Below are 12,301 nucleotides of genomic sequence, written 5' to 3' on the forward strand. Positions count from 1 at the left end.
CTTTTACCTTTCTTATATACAGGAGTCACCTAAGCTTTTTTCCAGCCACTTTGGACTTCGTGCTGAGCAAGGGATTCATGACAAATACAAGCTACATAAGGGGCCAATGCTGTACAGTACTCTTTGTAAAATGGAACTGTGATTACATGTTCATCTAGTGACTTACTTGCTTTCAGATTTTTCAGTTGTTTCTCTATGCCAGGGATGCTTATTACTATGTCATCCACACAGGAGTCTGCTTGATGGTCAAACGGTGGCATGTTTTATGATTCTCCCGCATTAACAATTTCTTGACTGTGAAATTTAAAACTTCGGCTTTCATTTTGCTACCTTCAGCAGCCACACTAGAGTGGCCAGCAAGGGAATTTTCTCTGGTTCTCTGTCAGATGTTTTGTTTTAATGTGATGGTGGTACCTGTTGTATGCTTCATGCACAGATCCTTTCACAAAAGCATGAACCTCCACTAGCCTACACTTGTGGTCATTTGTGCATTCTCTTTTGAACCAAGAGTGCAACAACCTCTGCTTCCTCAGCATCTTCTGAATTTCATTATTGAACCATGGTGGGTCTTTCCCATCCTTTTTCCACTGGCCAGGCGCACAATTCTCCAGACTACAATTTACAGTCTACTTGAACTTTGCCCACAATTCTTCTACATCCATCTTACTGGAACTATGTGATGTCAATTCACTAAGTGAGATGCTTACAACTGTTTATCAACCAGAAACACTCCCCTAGCCTTCTTGACAGGTTTACTAACTTTTGTAATCATAGTTGCTATAATGACATCATAATCGCTAATCCCTGTTTTTGTACTAACATTGTCAACGTTCACTTGTGTTAACGTGCCACAGCAATGCCTCTGCGACATGCATGGCATCATCGCTGGCGGCGCAGTGTACCTGTGTATCGCAGTTTGAAGGCGATTGATATTGACTTGGCTGGGCAGTTTAATAAACAGCAATTGATTGGAGGTCCAAATGTTTTTCATGGACTCCATCTGAACTTTACCTGTGATGTACAAGCAGTGTTTGGAGGTAGTACCTGGCTGACACTTGCTGTTGTATGGGGCAATCAAGCAGATTATGGTGGCCTTGAAGCATTTCCAGACGCTAACATTTTGGCTTGGAAGACATGGAGTATTGCTAAGACTACAGGACTGTTGGCTAAATAGCCTTATGGTACTCTTGTTCCAAGCATGCCATTTGTTTGGACTACGAGAAGGAAGAAGAAATTAAATGCTGATGAGTACCTCTTTTTGTGGGCTAAAGTTGCCAATGGGAATTGTAAAATAAAGATCAACGGTGATTGTATGATTTATTATAGACAATAAAATGTGTTCTGTCCTTTCCTTATCTCTTTTCCTTATCTCCCTCCGTTTTTATTAAAAAAATGTATTCACTTTTTGTTTTGGTGGCTGTGCCGTTCTTAGTTGCACACTAGGCAGGTGACCTTGAACGGGACTTAGCCGCTGGACGAGGCTGCCGGGCAACACGGGTCCTAGTATTACTAGCCAATGAATCCATAGACATCTCAGTTTATATTTGGTAGTAAATTCTGACAACATAGTCCACGGAGAGCAGCAAACTTACTCAATATTTAGAAATGAACAGTTGCGATCAAATAATATTTCTTTATTAACCAGTCTTAGCTTATCTACAAGCCATTTTCAGAATTTTTTGGCCCCCTATGGCTGGTACTGGTGACTTCTCAGATACCACGATGGTATCATGAAAAATTCAAGGAGCCACAAGCACCAGCCATAGGGGGCCAAAAAATTCTGAAGATGGCTTACAGATAAGGCGTAACCGGTTAATAAAGAAATACTATTGTGATCTCGACTGTTCATTTTCAAATATATTTGGTAGACTAAAATCACCTTCAACAAGTATAGCATGATCTGGGTATTTACGTGCTTCTGATCATACACATTTCTTGAATGACTCTAGAACTGTCATGAATTCAGGTGGCCGCTAAAAACATCCAACAATTAATTTGTTTCACCTACACCTGTTATAAGCAACCAGATAACTTCACTGTTGCATTCCACTTCGACCTCATTATCATTATTAAACAATGCAAAATTCAAAATACCACCTATAAAAACACAAGGACTATCAAGTACAGCATAGGAACCAATGCCTTTCACCTTAACTTTATTCTTCTCCTTGGCACCAGTACTGATTTCAGTGTTATCAATGGCCTTGTAAACAGTAGCAGGTGAGTACCAGCTCCTCCCAAAATGATACATCCCGTGAGTCATTCAAAGGCGCTGCAACAGCCTGATCCAGACTGCCAACCCGACCAGAAACAGTCACGCTTATATAGCCTGCCAAAAGCCAAGAAGTGATTCTTGGTGTTGTAGCTCTCAGGGGCACTCTGAGATGCTCTCTGTATGAGGCGCGCCATTGCATTTCTATGAATTACAGCTAAACAGTGTACTGCAATTCAGAGCTTTTTGTCTTCTGTGATGTGCGACTTTGAATTTTTACCTCCTTGGCAGGTCTAGCTTAGCTCAATTACTCAAAGATTGGCTCTGCCAAAAGGTGAATGTCACAAAATCTCAATTACTGACATTCAAAATGGGAAGTCTGTACTCATCATCAGCTAGAGACTGTGGTCATCTATGTGTGAGTTGTGCTTACATGAATGTTGAGTGTATGTTGTCTAATTCTGATGAATGCCTTTTTGGCCAAAAGCTTACTTGTTTGCCAGTCTTTTTGTTGAGCCTGTCTGTGACTTAGCACCTCCGCTATAAGGTGAGCAGCATTCCATCCTTTTCAGAATATTGTCAAATATCACAGCAAGGTACGCAATACACAACTTCCTGAAAATATTCGCTATTGAAGGAACCCCAGAAACCACTGTTTTGGACAATGGCCATTGATTTTCATCCAATATGAATCAGGAGCTTTGCTCCTAGGAGGAAAGAGATTAGTGTTTAATGCCCCATTGACATTGAGGACATTAGAGATGGAGCACAAGCTCAGATTGGGGAAACACGGAGAAGGAAATCAGCTGTGACCTTTCAAGGCAACCATCCTGGCATATGCTTCAAGCGATTTAGGGAAACCATACATATGGATGGGCGGATGTGGATTTGAACTGTCATCCTCTCGAATGCGAGTCCAGTGTGCTAACCATTGTGCTGCCTCACTCAGTAGCTCTGCTCCTGGGAGGGCATACAGCACTTAACAATGGCACCATAACACCCAATCTCCGATGGCAGAGCAGTTCATCCACACCTTTAAGATGCCAGACATAGAGATTGGACTTGCACCTTTGGGAGGGCCCCAAGAAGGATACCAGGCATTATCAGAGCTGGATGGGGAGGACAAATGTTCATAGTGGATGCCAATGGCACCACTCTGATGTGACATGCGAACCAACTGTGTCCACACTCAAAGACTTCAACCTGAAGACAACCATGATTTTCCCTCCTAAGGTGATGGATAAATAAACTTGAGACACTTGGCAGACCCACAACCTCAGGATCTGTGTCTTTGGAATTGGTCCCTCATAGAATGGGACCTTTTCCACTTCCTGCACCATTGACTTCCAGCACAGACTAGGGGACTGGTACAACAGCTCCACCTTACTGCAGCATTAGCACCTCACCCCTGCCACAAGCAAAGGATACAGCAACACCAGACACAGAGATGGGCAGTAAATCTCTAGCTGGCTTGTGCACCCGCGCCACCCCTGCTCATGCAGTTATTATGGTACCGACAGGGATATTTCTGGCCTTATCACATGCAGATTACAAGGGAGGGGGGAGTAGGGATGCTATATCTCTCTCAGCTGAAAGTGAGATCGATAACCTACAATGTTGGCTATCAATGATTCCTCTGGCAGCCAGTAAGAGGCACCAGTGGGCTGTCACATGGCCCTGGCCACTGATGTCAAAATGGTTCAAATGGCTCTGAGCACTATGGGACTTAACATCTGAGGTCATCAGTCCCCTAGAACAACTACTTAAACCTAACTAACCTAACGACATCACACACATCCATGCCCGAGGCAGGACTCGAACCTGCTACCGTAATGGTGGCGTGGTACCAGATTGAAGTGCTTAGAACCGCTCGGCCACAGCGGCTGGCGCCACTGATGTCAAGCTGGATATAAAACCCAGCGACCTGGTCTCTTTGAAGAAAAGGAGGAAGATTGGGTTTAACGTCCCATCGACATAGAGGTCATCAGAGACAGAGCACAAACTTGCATTGTGTCAAAGACGAGGAAGGAAATTGCCTCTGCCCTTTCAAAAATATCATCCCGGTATTTGCCTAAGTGATTAAGGGAAAATACAGGAAACCTAAACCTGGATGGCTGGATGCGGCTTTGAACTGTTGTCCTCCCATATGCGAGTCCAGCGTGCTAAACACTGTGCAACCGGGCCTCTGCAAGACAGTTCGTGTTATGCTGTGCTAAAGTCTCTACCTTGCTTACACTGTGCTTTTTTAACCTGGCTGTTTTGTGTACTGGATTTGAATTGGGCTGAACTATTGTTTCTCAGTTTTTTAACACATTTTCTTCTTTCCAGACTCTTAGTGTGTTCTACAATTTATGATGACCCGGAACAAACTGTAATTGTGGGCTTACAAGTGATTACAGTATGCCCATATTTCTGTGTAATAGTGTGTTGTAAAAATATGGGCATACTGTGATCGCTTGGAAGATCAGTTTAGATTCTGTAAAAATGTTGGAACACGTAAGGCAACACTAACCCTACATCTTATCTTAGAAGATAGATTAAGGAAAGGCAAACCCACGTTTCTAGCATTTGTAGACTTAGAGAAAGATTTTGGTAATGTTGACTGGAATATTATCTTTCAAATTCTGAAGGTGGCAGGGGTCAAATACAGGGAGCTAAAGGCTATTTACGAATTGTACAGAAAGCAGATGGCAGTTATAAGACTTGAGGGGCACAAAATGGAAGCAGTGGTTGAGGAGGGAGTGAGACAGGGTTGTAGCCTATCCCCAATGTTATTCAATCTGTATACTGAACAAGCAGTAAAGGGAACAAAAGAATATTTTGGAGTAGGAATTAAAATCCATGGAGAAGAAATAGAAACTTTGAGGTTTTCCCATGAGATTGTAATTCTGTCAGAGACAGCAAAGGACCTGGAAGAGCAGCTGAACGGAATGGACAGTGTCTTGAAAGGAAGATATAAGACGAACATCAACAAAAGCAAAACGAGGATAATGGAATGTAGTCGAATTAAATCAGATGATGCCATGGGAATTAGGTTAGGAAATGAGACACTTAAAAGTAGTAGATGAGTTTTGCTATTTGAGGATCAAAATAACTGATAATGGTCAAAGTAGAGAGGATATAAAATGTAGACTGGCAATAGCAAGGAAAGCATTTTTGAAAAAGAGAAATTTTTGAACATCAAGTGCAGATTTAAGTGTCAGGAAGTCTTTTCTAAAAATATTTGTATGGAGTGTAGCCATGAATGGGAGTGAAACATGAATGATAAACAGTTTAGACAAGAAGAGAATAGAGCCTTTCGAAATGAGGTGCAGCAGAAGAATGCTGAAGATTAGAAGGGTGGATCACGTAACTAATGAGGAAGTACTCAACAGAATTGGGGAGGAGAAGAATTTGTGGCACAACTTGGCTAAAATAAGGGATCGGTTGGTAGGATACGTTCTGAGGCATCAAGGGATCACCGATCAATTGGAGGAACTTTCCACACATGATACAAAGAACACACTGGCCATATAGCGGAGATACTGAGTCGCAGATAAGCACAACAAAAAGATTGTCACAAATAAAGCTTTCGGCCTTTGTCACCTCCCCATCCCTACCTCAGCCTCCTCTTTACCTCCACCCAGTTGCCGCTCTCATCATGCACTGGTGCTGCTGCTTGCAGTGTGGCTTCACTTGCCTGAGACTGCAGTCATATATGTGTGTGTGTGTGGAGGGGGGGGGGGTGTCTACTTTTGATGAAGGCCTTATTGGCCGAAAGCTTTATTTGTGACAGTCTTTTTGTTGTGTCAATCTGCGACTCAGCATCTCTGCTACATGGTGAGTGGCAACTTTTTTTTTCACAATACTGTTATATTCCATCCTGGATTTTGCATTGTTTGAAAGAACACACTGATGCTTTTAGATTTAACCACTTTGACAAATTCACAATAGCCAACCACAGGTGATCACAACAGCCTAACTGCACTCCACAAACCATAGTAAAAAATCTTGATCTAATAGAACAATTAGAAATAATGTTACACAGAGTAAAATCTTATGAAAACATGTTGAATGAACAAACAGAAATTAGCTGCCACAGTTTTTTCAATAATTTCAAAAATTTATTTTTCCTAAAGAAACACATTTTAATAGTGCAAAAACCATTTGATAACATAATCCACATTTGACTTATTCACAAATATTTGTTCTATAAATGATATCCTGTATAACTAATAATAGCTTTGTATCTCCTTTAAAAGAATAAAACTTGTGTATTTTTAGAAATGCAGAATCTTTACACTTGAAATTCTTTGAGTTGTTTTGACATGTGTTTCCAAAATGTGCTGTAGAGCAAAAACTGTATATATGCACATAAACTTGTTTACTCAAACTGTATTCACCACTGTAAACAATAATTTATTTTTTGGTTTGAGTTAGTTTTGTAAACTTATATTCACAATGCGTTCACTTTGTAGTATACCACTGTAATCTTACCAGGACCAGAATTAATCCAAATCTGGAAAAATAATCAATGTAGAATGTCAAAGCATATGAAGATGTGCCCCCAGAGCTTGAAATGCATCGTGCATTGAAATAAAATCACGTCTGCAACTAACGGCAGTTGTTCTTTATTGTATCACATTTATATGTTCCTCATCTCTATGTTTTTTGCACTTGTACATCGTATAGTGTGCACTTTTCAATTTTGCGTGCAAAGTGACTCCACTTACACATTTTTCCATTTATACATTTTCACATTTTTACACTATTATTTTTGCTTCCCCACAGTCATTTTTCTCCTACTTATATAGTGTAAATAGCAAGAAATCTTCATAAAATGATTCATATAAGGTGTGGCTGTTGATTGTTGGTTTTTTGTATGTATGCAAACTCAAAATCATTACTGCGTGTCATAGCTATAGTACACATGGTGACACTATTGTTCATGCCCTCGTGGCAGTCAGTTTCAGAGATAAGGAGGCGGATCGGGGCAGTTATTCAGGGGTAGTAGGTGAAATGCCAGTTCCCCAATATTTTTATCTGGCCTCACTTTGAAAAGGTTTATTTACCTTACCACATATGCTGGTATTTACTCGAAACAAATTTCCCTGTTTTGTGCAGCACAAGAACTTTCTTGTAGCAGCAATCAAGTGATTCTGACAAGGTGAAGGAAGTAGGCTCCACTTTTTTTTTTTTTTTTTTTTTTTTTTTTTTTTTTTTTTTTTTTTTTTTGCAGCTCAACCTCACTGGGGGGCGGAGGGCAAAGGCCAAGCATAGCTGTATGATTGTTATAGCAGCCATGACATCACCTGCTTGAGTTTGTCTGTGAAGGGGTCACATGTTGAGATAGATTGAAATTTTATTCCTGGTTACTTCCAGTTCCAGATGGCAGATTGTAAAGAAGTGGTTGCTGTGTGCATGGAGCATACTTTCATCTGTAGTGCGTTTAGTGTTGTTTGTCTTAAATGTTAGTCCTGCTTACGATATAGTGAGTATTTTATTAGAAACACCCTCTTCACATTGTATTGAGCCATGTATTAGAAAATTTTGGATCATGTTTCAACGGAAATGGAGGAGAGATTCAAAATTTTTGAATCTGCAGTCACTCCCAGTCTGTCAGAAGTACTTACTGGATTGGAAGTAAGATGTGCACAGCAACTGCAGTTGAGGACTTTATCTATGAATGCAGTGTTGCTTCCAAAAAACAAACCACAACTGATTCATTCTTCAAGCCTAAGTGGCTAAAATTGTCCATAATTCCAGATTAAGCCAATCTGGACTGCAGTACCTGCTGCTGTACAGTATATTATCCTTCATTTCGATGAATTTCAAGTTGATACAAATATGTTTAGAAGTTTCATTTTAATGTGAATCTCACTTGTACATTTATTTTACTATCTGCCTTCAAAAACAATGCTTTACTGCATTATCTTGACATCTTTCTTTTTTTTGGTATAAAATTTGGCAAATGTTCAGCAACAAAAAACTGTAACACTAAGCTGGTGGTGAAGTCATATGTGCTGAAATGTTTATGAGCCATTAAACTTCTGAATAAATCAATACTCTTTATGTATTAAACGACAGGTCTACTAGTTGCTCTCCAACGTGGTCATATAGAAAGCACTGAATGATATATTTTATGTCCTTCCACTTAGCCATCAGGACTCTCTTTACAACTTAATCAAATGTCTTTTCAGTTTCTTTGGAGGTACATTTTAATCTGTCAGTTACAGAAACTAATTAATATACAGGTGTTTCAGAAGTGATGGTCAATAATACACACATGGAAAGTTCGGGCCAAAAGTAGCTACAAAGCTCCAACCATTGTTGAGATACAACCCATTTTCTGTTGCGGTTCATTAGAGATGCCATGTGCTCCTAGACACTAAATGTTAAAGAAGATGCTCAAAACGTTGTCCATGTGTCTGAATGTAACATTTAACTCATCTCTGAAATGAGTTGTGAATCCTCTCAGGCAGTCCTGGGGAATTCTGTAAATGCTGGAAGGCTGCTTCACCCACAAGCACAATTCCTCAAGAACGTTGACCACAGTAGGATAGACTACGTTTTTGAAATGCCTCCACACACAGAAATCCATGGGATTTAAATCCAGAGACCTTGGAGGCCATGGCACGGGCCCTCCTCTACCTACCCAATGTTGACCACATGTCTGAGTTAGAAGCCGGTGCACTCGTAAATGAAAATGGACTGGAGCACCATCAAGCACAAACCACATCATGTTCAGGTGCTGGTTCAGTGAGACATCATCACTTACATCTGGAAGTTCAGTCCACAGAAACCGCATGTACTGCTGTCCGGTTAGTCTCTGAGGAAGGAAGTGTGGCCCAATTATGCAATCTCTGAGCAGTCCTGCCCAGACATTCAAGAAATAACACTGCTTATGTCATGATACGCATGTTGCATTAGGACTGATATCAACCCAAATGTGACAGTTATGGTATTTAAAAATACCGTCACTGGTAAATCCAGCCTCATCCATAAGCTGAATACTGTTTACAAACAGGGGATTCAGAGTACATTGTTGTTCCACCCATTAGCAGAAATTCTCTCTAGGAGAGAAGTCTGCAGTGTTAAGGGTTTGCACTCACTGGAGATGATATGGATCAAATACTTGCTGATGTAAAATCTGCCATACGCTGCTATGACTCAGGACACCTCTTGCGTAGCAAACCTCCTTGTTGAAGTACTCTGACATTCATGTTCAATGAGTTACACCCTTTCCTCAAAATCGGTTGTTATGGATCTGGGTTGACCTTGTCATACATTGTCTGCGAAACTCTTGGTTTCTCTAAGGCACTGATGTAACTGGCTAAATGTACGCCTGTCAGGCTGCCTGTGGAGAGGAAAAGCTTCTTCACACAATCGTGCAGCCTCCAGGGCACTGCCATTCACTTTGCCATACTTCAAGTGCATTTTAGAGTACTCCTCACTGGTGTAACAGCAATGGCTGATTTGTGGACCCATGTTTATTGGAGCTTTTTAGCTACTTTTGGCCTGAACTTTCAATAATTCTATTGAACATCACTTCTGAGACACTCTGTATATACCTAAAGTTTCATCTTTAACATCAATAGTCTATTCTTCTACAACCAAATAATAAATTTTTATTTGTTGCATTTAACTATCTATCCTTTGTGTCCAGATTTCCAATACAGCAAATAAGAAATAACTGTAAATGAGCATACAGAACAGCAAACATCCTTTACAGGCAAAAAAATTGCACAGCAGCAGAACTATACAGATAACGCCACTTACTCTATATTTTTCTTCTTGAGTGCTTGAAAGGACTCCTGGATCACCTCTCCAAGCTCGTAGAAAATTATACCATAGAAAGAGAGAGGAACCAACAAACAACACTGTTATCCAGACTTCCACAATAGGAGCAATCCACACAAACCATGTGACGTACATCCAAAACTGAAAAAATAACACATAAGCAATTAATTTTTTTTATTTTTGTCATGGGAACAGAAACAGATCCCATCATTGCTTCACAAAATGTAATGAAGTTTTAAGCTAACTACTACTAAGCAGCTGTTATTGTTGAATAATCAATGAACCTTGAATTTTGGAGATAAAATAAATTTATATTCTAAGCAACCTTATACAGGAAAGAAAAAATACAACGCAAAAAGTACATAAACCATTGCTCTCTGCTGTTATTAATGTTTTGTGTTTGACATTATTAACAATATCTGCTCTCTGCATCCACCAACTATTGTCTATATGAGTTTTCTTGTTTGGTCTTCTATCTTTAGCATCTCTTCTTTTCTTTACAGAAATGATCCTCCAACAAATTGTAGGGGCATTTCAATTTAACACTGAATCCAAACTACCAAACAAGCAGGCACTTTTAACACAGAAAGCATTGCTAAAGTTATGTAAAAGTTCTTCGTCAGACCAAAAATTGAACCATAGATCTTGAAATTAAAGTCTGATAGATGAAGCCATCAAACCAACACATATTTGTACATAAAACATATGAATTGTTATGAGGAAGACAGGAGGAAGACAGGAACAGTTACCCACAGTAGAACATTGTCTAAGGTCAATAACATAAAACATTTAAAGATTAATCTTTTGAAACAGTTAAATCTTAACCTGAAGCTGAACAAAAATAGTTAAAGTAGATCATTCAAAATGACATATGCATAATAACTGAGTGCAAATCTCTCAGTGACTAGGATGAATTCATCCAACTAATGACTGCCACAGTGAATACACAGAACACTATCAATCCGAAACATTAAAACGGCACAACTAAATTTTTTGAGCGCTTTACGCACATTTTTATTACAATTCAAAGTACACAGGTGTTGCACAGGAAATAGTACATTTTCAATTGACCATCTATAACAGAATAATGTTACTTCACATTTCTTGTAGTATGTTATAAAAATATGATTCAATTGATTTATGAATATTTAATGATGGTCATATAGAGAGAAGTGTAATCATGCCTTGTCAAACTACATGATGATTTGATATTGATTATCTAGTGTTATAGTTTTAAATATATAAATGAATATGTAATTTAAATGGACTAAATTTATCCTACATATAGTATCACACAACACATATTCTGTAAAAAAATTGTGGCAGCCATTAGGCATGATGATGGTCAAGCCTTTCCCCTGGTTGAGGCATGAACAATATGCAAAAATATCTTAGCACCAAGTCCTCACCTGCATTGCATCTGAGAAGGCTAGCCACAGACATTTTATTCTTTAGTGTTGTGTAGGACACCTAGACTCACAGAAATTCAACGAGGTGAAAAGTAGTTATGAGTTAATACACTGGCAATGAACTGTAATGAGTGTTACAATTTCATTTCAAGAACCTATTTCACTTTGTTTAAATCACATCTTTGAATTAGTAATTTCTGGTCAGTAAGTTTTCCCATGAAAAGCAATGGTCGTGTTGTGTATTCACGTAAGAACAGGATTCTCAAAACTTTGATGAGTCATATTTTTCAGTCTTTGCTTGGCTTGCATTGGCTTAAATTCCTTCAATTAAAGTTCCAAAATTAAAGTAACCATTGCCTAAAGACTAGTGCTTCTTAAAGTAACACCTAAATATGAAGTAATTTAAAGTGTGTTGGTTTCATTCTGCTATAACAAACATTAATCACATTCATGAAACAAGCTGATTTTTTTTTTTTTTTTAATTTGTCCTCACAAGATGTGGAGATCATTTGTGGCAAGTACTAAATTGTTTTTCAGGAGGATTGTGCACAACATGAATCAGTATTGATCCTTGCCTAGTGTTGTATGCTATCACTGTGTTTTATTGGAAAACATCATCTGTCAGAAAGATAGATGAAGATAAGAAGTGAAGTGCTTAATTGCTTCACAATGAGCCTTAGTTTTTCCAGTAAACACTCTGGACAAAGTAAGATTGTCCAGTTAATTTTCAAAAGGTACTAATGCAGTTAACTATTGTAAGACTGTCCAGGTAATAAAAAAAAAGTGTTTGAAGTGTTGTTGGTTTAGTTGTGAATAGACCATTATAAGTTACAAAAAAAAGTCAAGGTAATAACACTGCTCTGTAACATGCTCACACCACTTAATCATATGCACATAGTGT

General features: G+C 39.0%; 1 protein-coding gene across 1 annotated transcript in view; it reads right to left on the reverse strand.

The window, feature by feature from the left end:
• LOC126252919 (palmitoyltransferase Hip14) overlaps positions 1–12,301 on the reverse strand; it is a 136,047-nt gene that overhangs the window by 69,411 nt on the left and 54,335 nt on the right. The window contains exon 8 of the mRNA XM_049953905.1: positions 9,971–10,132. Coding sequence (XP_049809862.1) covers positions 9,971–10,132 — 162 coding nt within the window. The remainder of the gene's footprint in view (positions 1–9,970; positions 10,133–12,301) is intronic.

This window comes from Schistocerca nitens, chromosome 4, assembly GCF_023898315.1.
Source record: "Schistocerca nitens isolate TAMUIC-IGC-003100 chromosome 4, iqSchNite1.1, whole genome shotgun sequence".
In the NCBI taxonomy this organism is placed as follows: Eukaryota; Metazoa; Arthropoda; class Insecta; order Orthoptera; family Acrididae; genus Schistocerca; species Schistocerca nitens.